The 13469-nt window shown below is 36.1% G+C and overlaps 1 protein-coding gene across 1 annotated transcript; it reads right to left on the bottom strand.

Annotated features, from left to right (window-relative positions):
* Positions 1-2739: 2739 nt before the first annotated feature.
* Positions 2740-3725, bottom strand: LOC139874701 (uncharacterized). The gene is made up of 2 exons (XM_071862111.1): positions 3232-3725; positions 2740-3139 (listed from the first exon to the last, which is right to left on the bottom strand). Exons 1-2 carry the CDS (start codon positions 3723-3725, stop codon positions 2740-2742), a joined length of 894 nt encoding a protein of 297 aa, XP_071718212.1.
* Between the last annotated feature and the right edge of the window lie 9744 nt (positions 3726-13469).

Raw genomic sequence — 13469 nt, 5'->3', positions numbered from 1 at the left:
GGGTTGCTAAGGGAGCAACTAAAAAACAACTCACAATACAACGATCACAACAACTTAGAATAAGAAAAGCACAAGTAAACACGAACCACGAACAATCTAGTTAGATGCAAAACTTGATAGGATTAGATAACCACTCAAGCCATTCGATTTTCTCCGTTTTGTAACGGGAAGCGATCCATTCATACGATTTCAATTGAATTTCCATGAGAATCGAAGGCCGGTTCCAACTTTTGTTTGAAAACACTTTTTGATTTCGAGTACGCCAAATGAGGTATGCCACTATCCATTCCAAAGCTTGCCAAATATAGGAACCCGACAAAGAGAGATTTCGATTACATTTACCACGGAAGGCCTCGCTCGTACTTAAATTAGAGACCGCACCAAGATTCCACCAATTATACACCCTTTCCCAAATATCCATTGAAACACGACAAAAGAACATTATGTGATCAACAGATTCGACGTCATCGTCACACAAGGGGCACCTAACGGAGTTAAGGTCGATACCTCTCTTATCATGTTCAGTACGTACCGGAATCCGTTTATTTATCACCCTCCACATGAAGATTTCGACTTTCGTTGGAACAAGGTTATTTCTTAAGGTTTCCTGACATGTTCTACCATCTAGAAGTAAAGCGTCATCAATGAGCCTTGCGAGTTTCTTCGTTGTAAACAGCCCATTTGTAGAAAGGTTCCAAAGCCATGAATCGACCTGCACATTCTGTTTTGGAAACGCGTTAATCAGCGATGTAAGTCCTTGTAGTTCACCTTCGGCGCGGCCCGAAGGGGGTCTGATCCAACACCATGACATCTGCCACGAATCACCAGTCCAATGCATTTTGTCACTAATCCATGCTTGCTGCTCACTGTCGAGTCGGTAAAGGCGTCCAAACGAATCTTTGAGCGGTTTATCCGTAAGCCAAATGTCGTCCCAGAACTTGGTTTCCTTTCCATCGCCAACGACTCTAGTGAAAGATTTATTGAAGTTGATACCCACTTTATCTACATCAAGACTTGCACGAATTATGTTAGTCCACACGCCACCTTTCTCTTGTGACCGGTTCGGCCCCGAGAGAGAGAGTAGCCCGTCAACACCATAAATACTTTTTAGAATCTTTACCCAAAGTGAATTTGGCTCGTTTTTGACTCGCCAAATCCACTTCCTCAAAAGTGCAAGATTTTTTTCCCGAAGAGAACCAATGTTTAGACCCCTTCACCATAAGGTAGAAGGGAGTCCTCCCATTTGATCCACACTAGTTTGTTACCCTCACCCGGCCCACCCTAAAAAAAGTTTCTACGGATACTCTCAAGCGTTTTAATGACACTCACAGGAGCTCGAAAGAGTGAGAAATAGTATAGCGGTAAACTACTAAGAACCGACTTCACCAAAGTTAATCTTCCACCAAAGGAGATCGTTTTAGATTTCCAATTCCCTAATTTTGTATTAAATTTATCAATCACGGGGGACCAATTCTCAACACGATTCATATTTCGACCAATAGGAATATCAAGATAAGTGAAAGGTAATTCACCCACTTTGCAACCAACCCGACATGCCATAGATTCGGTTTCACTCGAAGGAACCCCGAGCCCATACATGACTCCTCTAAACAAACACGTTGTCCGACCCCACTTCGACTCCTAAAGTTACCCGAGCCCAACACATTGTTCGACCCTACTTCGACTCCTTTAAACAAACCACAATTAGTTGCATTTTTAGTTAGGAGGTTTAGACCTTCTGCAGCGATTATAAAAAGGAAAGGAGAAAACGGGTCTCCTTGTCTAACACCCCTCTCAATAGAAAATTCGCGTGTCGGTGATCCATTAACAAGTATGGAAATGGAACTTGACTTTAAACAAGCATAAATCCATCTTCTCCACCGGACCCCAAATCCCATTCTAGCCATCATCTCTATTAAGAAGTCCCAATTAAGGCTATCAAAAGCCTTTTCAAAGTCGACTTTAAAAATAATGCTTTTCTTTCTTTTTTTTCGTGAGGTGGTCAATGACCTCATTTGCAATGAGTGCCCCGTCTAGAATGAATCTACCTTTAATAAAAGCATTTTGCTCGACACCAATAATATTCAGGATCACTTTTCTAATTCGGGTAGAGAGCACCTTAGCGAGGATTTTGTAGTAACTTCCTACCAAGCTAATCGGGTGAAAGTCGTTGAGACCCAAGGGATCCGATTTCTTTGGAACAAGGGTGATAAATGAGGCATTACATCCGTCAGAGATTTCACACTTGTCCCCAAACCAATTGAGAGCTTTAAGGAGATCAACTTTAATAAGGTCCCAATGCATCTTGAAGAATTTAAATTTAAATCCGTCCGGACCCGGTGCTTTGGACACCCCGCACTCGTTAATGGCTTCAAAAATCTCGGATTCTGTGAAGATAGCTTCAATATCAGCAGCTTGCTGTGAGGACATACGCTTAATCTGACTTAGCGGCTGATGATGATTAGACTCAGCTCTAAACCGCAACTTGTTCGGGGTGATCTTCATAAACTGTTTACTAAAGTGAGAGTGTGCCTCATTTTTCATGATTACTGGATCTTCACACCACATACCATCAATACTCAAGCCACGAATGTTACGTTTAGCATACCTTCTCTTTATGATAGCGTGAAAATACTTTGTGTTCTCGTCCCCCTCCAAGTTCCATTTGACACGCGCTTTTTGTTTCGCCATGTTTGATCTAATCTTTTCCTTTTTGACCCACTTCTTTCTAATGTTCATCTAATTCTCACGTTCATCATCATTCAAGTCTCTTTGCTCAACTATTAATTCCCAATGACACGTACTATTTTTGAGTTCGTTGATCTCCTCCTCAAGTTTACCTAAAGACTTAACACTCCAATCCTTTAAAGCATTTTTTACATTTTTCAATTTATTCCTAAAAACACAATCGAGCCTACTACCTCCAACATTCATACTCCATGCCTTTTTAATAATATCCTCCGAACCTTCATTATCTAGCCATTGGTCAAAAATCTTCGTTGGCTTCTGACCAAAGTCTATATCTTTATCTCTAAGGATTAATGGACAATGGTCCGAAAGTTTCCTTTCAAGAGCCAAAGTGGAAAGATCACTCCAAACTTGAATAGATCTCTCGGAGACTAAAAATCTATCGAGCTTGCTAAATTTAAGACCATTATCACAAATTCTCATAAACCTTTTACCTCCTAACGGGATGTCTAATAACCGCTACTCATAATGAAATCATTGAACCAACTTGCTCTTTTAGTCATGAAGATACAATTTTGTCTCTCCGAATCTTCCAGAACTTCATTGAAATCTCCACCAAGAAACCAAGCAACGTCATGTTTACCTACAAAAGATCCAAGACTCAACCACATTTTCAATTTGTTAGCATCCTCGTGAGGACCGTAAACATTTACAATAATTGACTCAACATCCTGCCCTTTCCATCTTCCTTTAATTGCGATATAAAAATCACTTATTATACTTTCAACTGCCACGAATTCATTAGTATCCCAAATAAGGAGAAGCCCACCCGATTTACCCACTTTTTCCTTTTGAATGAAATCAAACTCATCCGACCCCCATATAATACTAACCCAAGTTCTATCTATACAATTACACTTGGTTTCTTGTAGTAGAATTACAGCAGGCTGCTCACGACTAACCAGTTTTTTAAAATCACCAACTTTACTGTCTTTCCCCGACCCGAAACCACGAATATTTAAAGAAAGCATTCTCATAATAAACAATTTAAGAACGAAAGAAGGGAGAATAGAGAAAGGATTAGACCTATCTCTTGTCCCATTCGAGACCAATTTGGCTGGCGAACTCATCCAACCCAACGCTATCTTCTGAGAGGTTCAATTGACTGTCACCTCCTCTCATTTTAGATTTTCTCGGACCAGGCACCTTCTGATATGAGTGTGAATTCTTTTGAGTCGAATGCCTTGAGTTAATCGATGGGCTATGCTTCCTTGATTTTGATTTAGACTTGGCCTTATGTTTTGACCTAGCTAGGGTTTTAGCCCTCATGATCATGGAAGATGAATGTCATTTCCTGACACTATGCCACACATCATTCGAGTTTGGTTTTCTTTGTATGGGGACTTCGATGTTGATCCCATCACCACATACATCTGCAGTTTTAGGATTGCCATCTGCTTCTTCGTCATCATCAGATACAACACCCATGCGTTAGATGCATGTGGTTCCAAGTTAATACGTCACTTTCCCTTTCTTTTTTCTTCTGGACTTTTTAATTGACACCGAATCATTATTATTATTACGTTCCTTATCTGTGTTTTTAACTGGACTCAGGCCCATTCTTCCATTTTTGTTTTCGGGGGATGGGCACCCATATTCTCTGGCCCATTATAACCATCCTTCTTAGGCCCAACATCCATGCCAGTCTTCCCCGATCCCATAACCTATTTATCTCCTTCAGGCCCATTAACTATTGCGTCATTGGGCTCACACCTTGGGTTGGTTGGATTGTTTTGGTTATCAATGTTTTGATCACGTGCGGAAGTCTCTAGGACTTCGTTAATATCACTAGGGTTTACATGATCATTATAATTCATCGCAACGTTTTGTTTTCCCATGTCAAGTTGCACGCCACCTTTACTGATGATTGTTTTGGGAATACAAGAGTCGCCATAATTACTGGCAACGTTTCCCATGTCAGCCCTAGAGTCCACGTTAGCAAAACCACAACCCGATGCTTCATCTCCTGGAAGGTTTTCTGGTATGATTTTTTCGGTAGCATCTACACCAGGAATGGGACCGAATACACTATCAACATCATCGTCATCTTCTTCATGATCCGAATTGAAGCTTGAGATATCTTCATCACTGTTATTATTACCGTTTACATTATCACTATTATTGCCATTGTCATCATCACTGTTGTTGCCATTGTCATCATCGTCCAACATCTCCTCCTCTAAATCTGTTGAGTCCCCAAAATAATTAAAGATTTAATTATGACAAAACTGTAATTTATTTGCACTAAAATGTTATGTGCAGCCAGCACAAGTTTGTTTATGTATAGACAGCAGATATTGCTGTGTCGAGTGTTTAGTTTGCTGCTCAGTCTACCAGCACAAGGTAGACAGTGTTCTTCAATCAGCACAGGATGTGTACTCAGCAGTTCAAGAATATCAAGTGTCTCAGCAATGAAGAACCAGCACAGCTGGAATGCAGCTTACTGCACAAGACAGCTATGCTCCATTATAAGCATAGTAGTTTCCCGAGTGGTCTACATCAATGGTACTATTCAACAGAAGTTAAAGATAAAGTTGAACATAAAAGGACACGCGTCGGCGGCTGACAAGTGACCTTACAAGACCACGTGGGAATGCAGAAGTTTAACGCATGTGCAGACATGGGTTATACTTTGTCAACACCTAGGGAACATAACATTCTATTTGTTTAATCAAATAGTAGTGCCAAACCAAATTGGGGTGCTCCTGCGAATAGCTACCAAAGAGGAAAGAGGAGAGCATGCTCTCTGATGCAGTTGTCCCCACAAGTACAGACATCCTATGTACCAGTGGACAATAGAACCATTACACGGTTAATAGGACTACTATAAATTGTTGTATCCACTATTGTAACAACTAGTGGTGTGAGTTTATTTATTTAGAGTCAAAAATGTGTAATAGCTTTTAGTTTACCTCTTAGCTATATTCTAGGTAATCTGTATCGACCAACTATCATTCCGCCAAGGATAGTTATGATTCTTTGTGATTCAATCAATAAAGAATAACCGTTGAAAATTACCCGTGACTCTATTTAATTTACATGTTTGAATACTAATCGTGTTTAACTGTTAAGTTATTTAAAAGAAATTGTATTCACCCCCACCTCTACAATACTCCTGTTGTTATCAAGGGACCAACAACTGGTATCAGAGCTTCAGTCTTGATAATTAATATCTTAGATCTGAATTCTCTCATGGCTGCATATTCAAATACAGCTTACCTTGAAAATGGCTCATCCAATAGACCACCCAAATTTGATGAAGATGAGTATGAAACTTGGAAGGCAAGATTCATGCTTCACCTTGAGTCTATTGACCCACTCATGCCTGGTATTACCACAGATGGCCCATTTGTTCCCACTGAACTATTGGTAGTGCTCCAGCTACAGCTGACACTCCTGCTGTTCCCGGCAGAGAGGTTGTAGCGACGTGACAAAATCATCATTGACGGCGCCGCTAACTTAGGTCCCGTTACGTGGTCATAGTCCCTATATGAGACGCCTTTGACCAAAATTATGTCGCATTCATTTGAAACGTACAAGACTTATAAAGTTTAGTTTACCAAACGGTTCGACAACAAGTTTAAGTTTACAAAAGTATAAAGTATAAATGAAATAACTTGCGACATAATTAGTTGAAAATCACAGTTACTATAAATAGCGTAAGTATGTAGACAAATGTTTGAATCTAAAGGTGCTATCACTAGCGTATGTAAGTATGCTTGACTTCAAACAAGTAATCAAAGTGTATGCATGTATGCTTGACCCCAAGCAAGTATGAGTGTATGCGGAAGCATGTATCAAATAGCCATGTATGAACCTGAGAAAACATATAGAAAACTGTCAACGAAAAACGTTAGTGAAATCATAGGTGTTTGTAAACGTTGTTTTTGAACCACAAGATTTTGTATTTCCATAACGTTGATTATCTAAATCGTTTGCATTCTAAAAGTTTGTTCGCGAGCACCCAATTATCAAGACTTAACGTATCCTTCCATAAAACCCCATCACAATAGTGTTAGAACATACACTGTTTCTCAAAAATATATTTCATCCGTAGACGGTAGCGAACCGTCCGAAATGAGGGTTTGTCAAACCCGTATGGCCACACAATATAAGTTCTCGCTTACACCCTGCAAGTGTAACTAATGATAATCGAATTGAGGATTTTTGTTCTAACTCGCTGTGGAATGTTTGTTTTCCTTGTACTTGTGTTCAAAGTATAAAAGTAAGTAGTACAAAATGTAACAAAGTATATGTTTCTCAGCCCACAATTTAAAAGTATAAAAAGTTGTTGAAAAGGTGGGACTATGATCTCACCTCGAGTGCACAAGTATAAAGGTACTTCACAAAGTAAACGTGTGCATGAAAGTTGCTTAGCCTTGACCTAAACAAGTAAGTTATATCAATTAACCGGTTACGACACATGGTTGGGTGAAATGTGTTCAATTAGTCCTATGGCTCGTTACAACTCGATTATGTAGCATCTGAATCACGTTGTCAAGTTTCATGCAAGAATCAAGTATAAAATAAGATTAGAACGATTGTATAAGTGTTTTGTTAAGTTTAACTAAAGTCAAACTTGGTCAAAGTCAACGAAAAAGTCAACGGGATCGGGTCGGGTATCCGACAATTTTTCTGGGGTTTTTAATCATATATAAGCATGTTGGCCAAGTTTCATGTTGATCAGGGGTACGTGGCATACTTAGAATTAAGCAAAAATTGATATTTTTGGGCAGTCTGCCTCATATGCACCGCATCTGAGGCAGATGCGCCGCATCTGCATCTGTTTCAGCAATTATGGGGCAGTTTACACTTAGACGATTTCAACTTCAAACAACCATAACTTTTGACTCGTTAACATTCAAAACACGTATCTTATATCGTTGGAAAGATAATTTAAAGAGGAATACAACTAAACACATTTCATCAATCAATTCCATCATTAACAACAAAGAAAACCTCAATAAATGATCATTAAACGTTCAAAATCAACGTTTCAAGTTCATAAAACGCATTTCTTGACTCGGGAATCCAATTCACACATATGATATGCCGTTTTGAAGGTATTGAAACATAAATTACAACTAAATACTTACTAATAACATTTCATGGCATTTAAAACATCAAAAGTTAGTTTTAAGTCTATCAAACCCTAACCAAAATTCACAAAAATCAATAATCATGTGTTTGAAGTTTTCTTAATCAACCTACGCATCAAAACGAAGCTAATGATACTAGTAACACAATTAAAACATGAACTTTAATATTTAAACAACATTTAGTCAACCAAAATCAAAGATTAAGCACACCCATTTCAAATTCATGCTAGTTACTCCAAAACAACAAATCGAGCAAATAAAACATATATTCATGTTATACTTGAGCCATAGACACTAACTAACACCATTTCAAGTATATAAAACGAATTTAGAGAAATCTAGTATTTTAGAAATGTTACCCAAATGTGATGAAATTGGTACCAAAATGTAGAGGATGAAGAGAGGATCACGAATATGTAATTTGTATTGATGTTTGCTTCTTGATTCGGATTTGGATGATGAATTAAGGATTTGGGTTTAAAGAGTGTTCTTGAGCTAGAGAGGAAAAAGATGAGGGAGGTGATGAAAATGAATGAATGGTGGAAAGTGGGTTGACTAGTTGACCTAGTCAACTAGTTTGCTCACTTGGCAACTTCGGTCCCTCGAGTTTAAAGCGGGTGCGGGAATTAACCAAACGAGTATTTTAAAAACGCTCGAGTAAACTAGTGATATTATAATTAAATAATGAGAATATTAAGAACGTTAGTTAACGAAAGATACGAATTTAGATAATGAAAGATATTATCAAAGAAAGACGGTGTTAAAAATAAATTTAACGAAAAAACGCGGGATGTTACATTACCTACACCTTAAAAGAAATTTCGTCCCGAAATTTAGTTGGAAGTAGTAGTTGTTGCTTCTTCTTCGAAACCTTGCGTTGCCAATTCTACGAATAAGTGAAGGTACTTCCTTGGGCATTTCAACCAACTTTGGCGGTCGGGATTTTACGTTGTTTTAAGGTTCGGCTTCACGATCCATAATTTCAATCGGTTCTCCTATGAAGTAGAGTTCGTCATCGATAGTAAGCTCATCGAAAGGAATAACAAGTTCTTGTTTTGCAAGACACTTCTGTAAGTTGATTCATAGAATGTAGGATGAATGGAGACTCAAACGTGTCGGAAAATCTAAATGGCTAGCAACGGGTCCAAAACGCCCCAAGATTTTAAAAGGATTAAAATATCGCGGATTTAGCTTTCTACGTTTCCGAAACGGACTACACCTTTTTAAGGTGCGACTTTAAACATTATGCGGTCACCCGCTTGGAATTTGAGAGGTTTACGTCTAACATCGGCATAGCGGCGATTACGGGCCGTTTTGAGTCTTTCTTGAATTTGAACGATCTTAACGGTTAATTCATGAATGAGTTTGCGTTCGGTGGTTTGATTATCACCTACTTCGGCTCAACAATTAAGAAAACGAAAATTGCAGTTATATGAGTTTTCGAAAGGTGTGGCGTTATTACTCGTGTGATAACTATCGTTGTAAGAGAATTCGGTTAAAGGCAAAGGCTTTTCTCAAGTAAATTTGAAGTTGATAACGCAAACTCGTATTATGGTTTCCAAGATTTGAATTGTATGTTTGTTTGGTCCTTCGGGTTGTGGTTGATGTGTTGTACTTAGGTCTAAACGTGGTCCCGAGGCTTTTGTAAGGCACTCCGAAATCTAGAAGTGAAACGAGAATCTCGATCTGAGATGAGGTACATTTCTTTAAGGTATATATGAACAAGTTTTTGTTTCTCAAGGAATTTGCGTCGCGGAAGATTTATCAGTTTTCGAAAACGTTTGTTAGAGCAAGTTTCTTAGCGATTTTTGAAAACGTTCGTTAGGACTATTCACCCTCGTGGCGAATACTAGCATAATGTGAAGAGTCTATCCCTCCATTGAGAATTTACATAAAATATTTTCCTTAAACGGAAGTACGAGTGTAATACGAGAGAAATTTCCGCCTCGATGTGAGCATATCAAGCATGTTGTAGTTTGTCGATAAAACTGTTGATAATGCTAAAAACGAACATATATTTCATAGCATTATTCCCCAAGAAAGACAAGATTTTAGTTGGTATTGTTCGATTTACAAGCAATATTCGTTTAAATATTAAAAAGTGAAGACAAAAGGCAGATTCGACTAATTGAAGACAAAAAGGTCCAAAGAGCTAAAAAGTACAAGATACAATTAAAAAGGTTCAAAATATTGATGAGGAACGTCTCAAAATGACAAGAGTACAAGTTACAAGACGCAAAGTACACGATATAAAATAATACGCGAGGACGTCCGAAAATCCGGAACCGGGACCTGAGCCAAGAAGAAACGCCCGACGCAACGGACCAAAAATATCTAGTCTACTATGCACAAGAATATAATATAATATATATATAATTATATATAATTATATATTATATATATTATTATTATTATATTACGTCGGCAAGAAGAAAACAAAGCAATTTGGCTGGATCCAGGGTGGCCATGCGACTCGCATGGCCAGAGGCACAAAACCATGCGAGTCGCATGGAGTGAGATTGCTGGTCAGGTCCTATATAAAGCCAGTTTTCTGCCGAGTTTGAGATACATAATTTTAATCTCTCTCTCAATATATGTAATATATATATATAATTTATATTTTAATTTTAATTTTAATTCTAATAATAAGGGTATGTTAGCGAATGTTGTAAGGGTGTAAGTCGAAATTCTGTCCGTGTAACGCTACGCTATTTTTAATCATTGTAAGTTATGTTCAACCTTTTTATATTAATGTCTCGTAGCTAAGTTATTATTATGCTTGTTTAAAACGAAGTAATCATGATGTTGAGCTAATTACTAAAATTGGGTAATTGGGCTTTGTACCATAATTGGGGTTTGGACAAAAGAACGACACTTGTGGAAACTAGACTATGGGCTATTAATGGGCTTTATATTTGTTTAACTAAATGAAAGTTTGTTAATGTTAATATAAAGATTTACAATTGGGCGTCCCTATAAATTACCATATACACTCGATCGGACACGATGGGCGGGGTATTTATTTGTACGAATAATCGTTCATTTAACCGGACATGGGAATGGATTAATAGCCACTAGAATAATTAAAACAGGGGTGAAATTACATTCAAGGGTAATTGGTGTAATTGTTAACAAAGTAGTAAAACCTTGGTTTACACGCAGTCGATAACCTGGTGTATTCATTAAACAAAGTATTAAAACCTTGTTACAATTCGAATCCCCAATTAGTTGGAATATTTAACTTCGGGTATAATAATAATTTGACAAGGACACTTGCAATTTATATTTATGACTGATGGACTGTTATGGACAAAAACCAGACGGACATATTGAATAATCCAGGACAAAGGACAATTAACCCATGGGCATAAAACTAAAATCAACACGTCAAACATCATGATTACGGAAGTTTAAATAAGCATAATTCTTTTATTTCATATTTAATTTCCTTTATTTTATATTTAATTGCACTTCTAATTATCGCACTTTTATTTATTGTTATTTTATTTAATCGCACTTTTAATTATCGTACTTTTAATTATCGCAATTTAATTTTATCGCATTTTTATTATTCGTAATTTCATTATCGTTATTTACTTTACGCTTTAATTTAAAGTCTTGTATTTATTTTATATTTTACATTAGGTTTTAACTGCGACTAAAGTTTTAAAATCGACAAGCCGGTCATTAAACGGTAAAAACCCCCCTTTATAATAATAATATCACTTATATATATATTTGTATTTTTATAAAAGTAAACTAATATAGCGTTGAGCTTTGTTTAAAGATTTCCCTGTGGAACGAACCGGACTTACTAAAAACTACACTACTGTACGATTAGGTACACTGCCTATAAGTGTTGTAGCAAGGTTTAAGTATATCCATTCTATAAATAAATAAATATCTTGTGTAAAATTGTATCGTATTTAATAGTATTTTCTAGTAAAATATAAGCTATTTTATATACACCTCGTTCGACATCAAGTATTTTTGGCGCCGCTGCCGGGGAAACGCCGAAGCGAAACGCCATATTTTTAATTTTTAAGTTATAATTAGTTTTGGTAAAATTTATAAAAAATATATAAAAAAAAAGAGCTTTTAAAATCGAAAAAAAAAAAAAAAAGTATTTTAAATATATTTTTAAGTTTTTCTTTTATTTTTACAAAATTATAAAGTATTTTAAGTTTATTTTTAGTTTTTAAAATTAAGTTTTATTTTAATTATATATATATTTATCTTTTAAATATAAAACAGAAAAAAAAAAAAGAAAATAAAATATTAAATATTACGTGACCTGTCAATTGAACCGGTCCAGTTCAGTCATGCGACTCGCATGACCCACCGGCTTATTTCATGCGACTCGCATGAGGGGTCTGACAGGGCCACATCCGAACCCTAAAAACGCATTAATTACGGGGTATAATATATTATTATTATTATTAAACCCTAATATTATTATTATTATTATTATAATTAAGTTTTTACTTTATTTTATTTATATTACTTTTAAACTAGTTTTATTATATTTAAAATTTAATACTTTAATATAATTAATATAAAAATAATATTTTAATAAAAATTGTATTTTTTTTTATCACTTTTTATTTCTTTTAATATTTTGTCCCTTTTTAATCGTTGTAGCGTAATATTTGTATTTTTAGCTCATAATTAATTTTAAACTTAGTTTTTGCTATAGTTATTTTTACTCCTAGATTTTTAGGCTTTGCCGTATAATTCCTTAAGTGCTTTTTCTTTAGACTAAGATTTAGGTGCTTTAGAATTTTGCGACGCCTTTTTAAGTTTTAGTTTCTTTTTAAGTTATTTCCATTTGGGATTTAGTTTCTCCTGTAAGCTTTAATATTTTTAGACCTTTTACTATGTACCAATTATCATTCCAATTAGTAATTTCAATTTGCGATTATAATTTTAAGTTAGTTGTAGTAATAAGGTTAGGTTAGTTAAGTATTTTTAAGTTTTTATAAGTTTCTTTTATTTTTCCGTCGTCTTTTATTTTTCAACCATTTTTTCTTTTTCGACCTTTTTCGACGAACTTTTTTTTTTTCTCTCTTATTTCTCGCCATTCTAGTTTTTAGGACTTAGAATTTTTTCTACTTCTTATCTAAATTTCTAAAAATTACGAAAATTTATTTTAAGTGGTTAAATTAATAGACATCAAAATTTTCTGGTTCGTAGTAATAGTTGGATTTGTACGTGGACCGGGTTATTGGAGCCAAACAGTCCTCAATTATATTGAGACCAAACGAATCCTGCCCCTCTGCTGCATCTTTTGGCTATTCGAAACGTGGGCAAAATCAGAAAAGTCTATTGATTGGATAACTTATTATAATTTTTCTTTCCTTTTAAAAACTAATAGGATATTCAGTGAATGCACCGAGCAAGACGTTCATCACCTTTTGTACGTTCACCACCTGTAACTAGATCAAGACATCGTTTAACAAATATAACCGCCGTTGATTTTTCTTTAGAATCGTCATCCAGTCGACCAAGTACTTCAGTTCAAATTTCCGATAATCCATTTTTTGAACCCAACCTCACAATTGAGAATCCAGAAAATATTCAGGAACGGTTCGTAGATCCTGAACCACTAAACTTTCCTCCGGA

This window comes from Rutidosis leptorrhynchoides, chromosome 11, assembly GCF_046630445.1.
Source record: "Rutidosis leptorrhynchoides isolate AG116_Rl617_1_P2 chromosome 11, CSIRO_AGI_Rlap_v1, whole genome shotgun sequence".
NCBI classification, from domain to species: Eukaryota; Viridiplantae; Streptophyta; class Magnoliopsida; order Asterales; family Asteraceae; genus Rutidosis; species Rutidosis leptorrhynchoides.
Note: the sequence above shows the minus strand (reverse complement) of the source record. Positions and strands in the feature narration are given on the sequence as shown.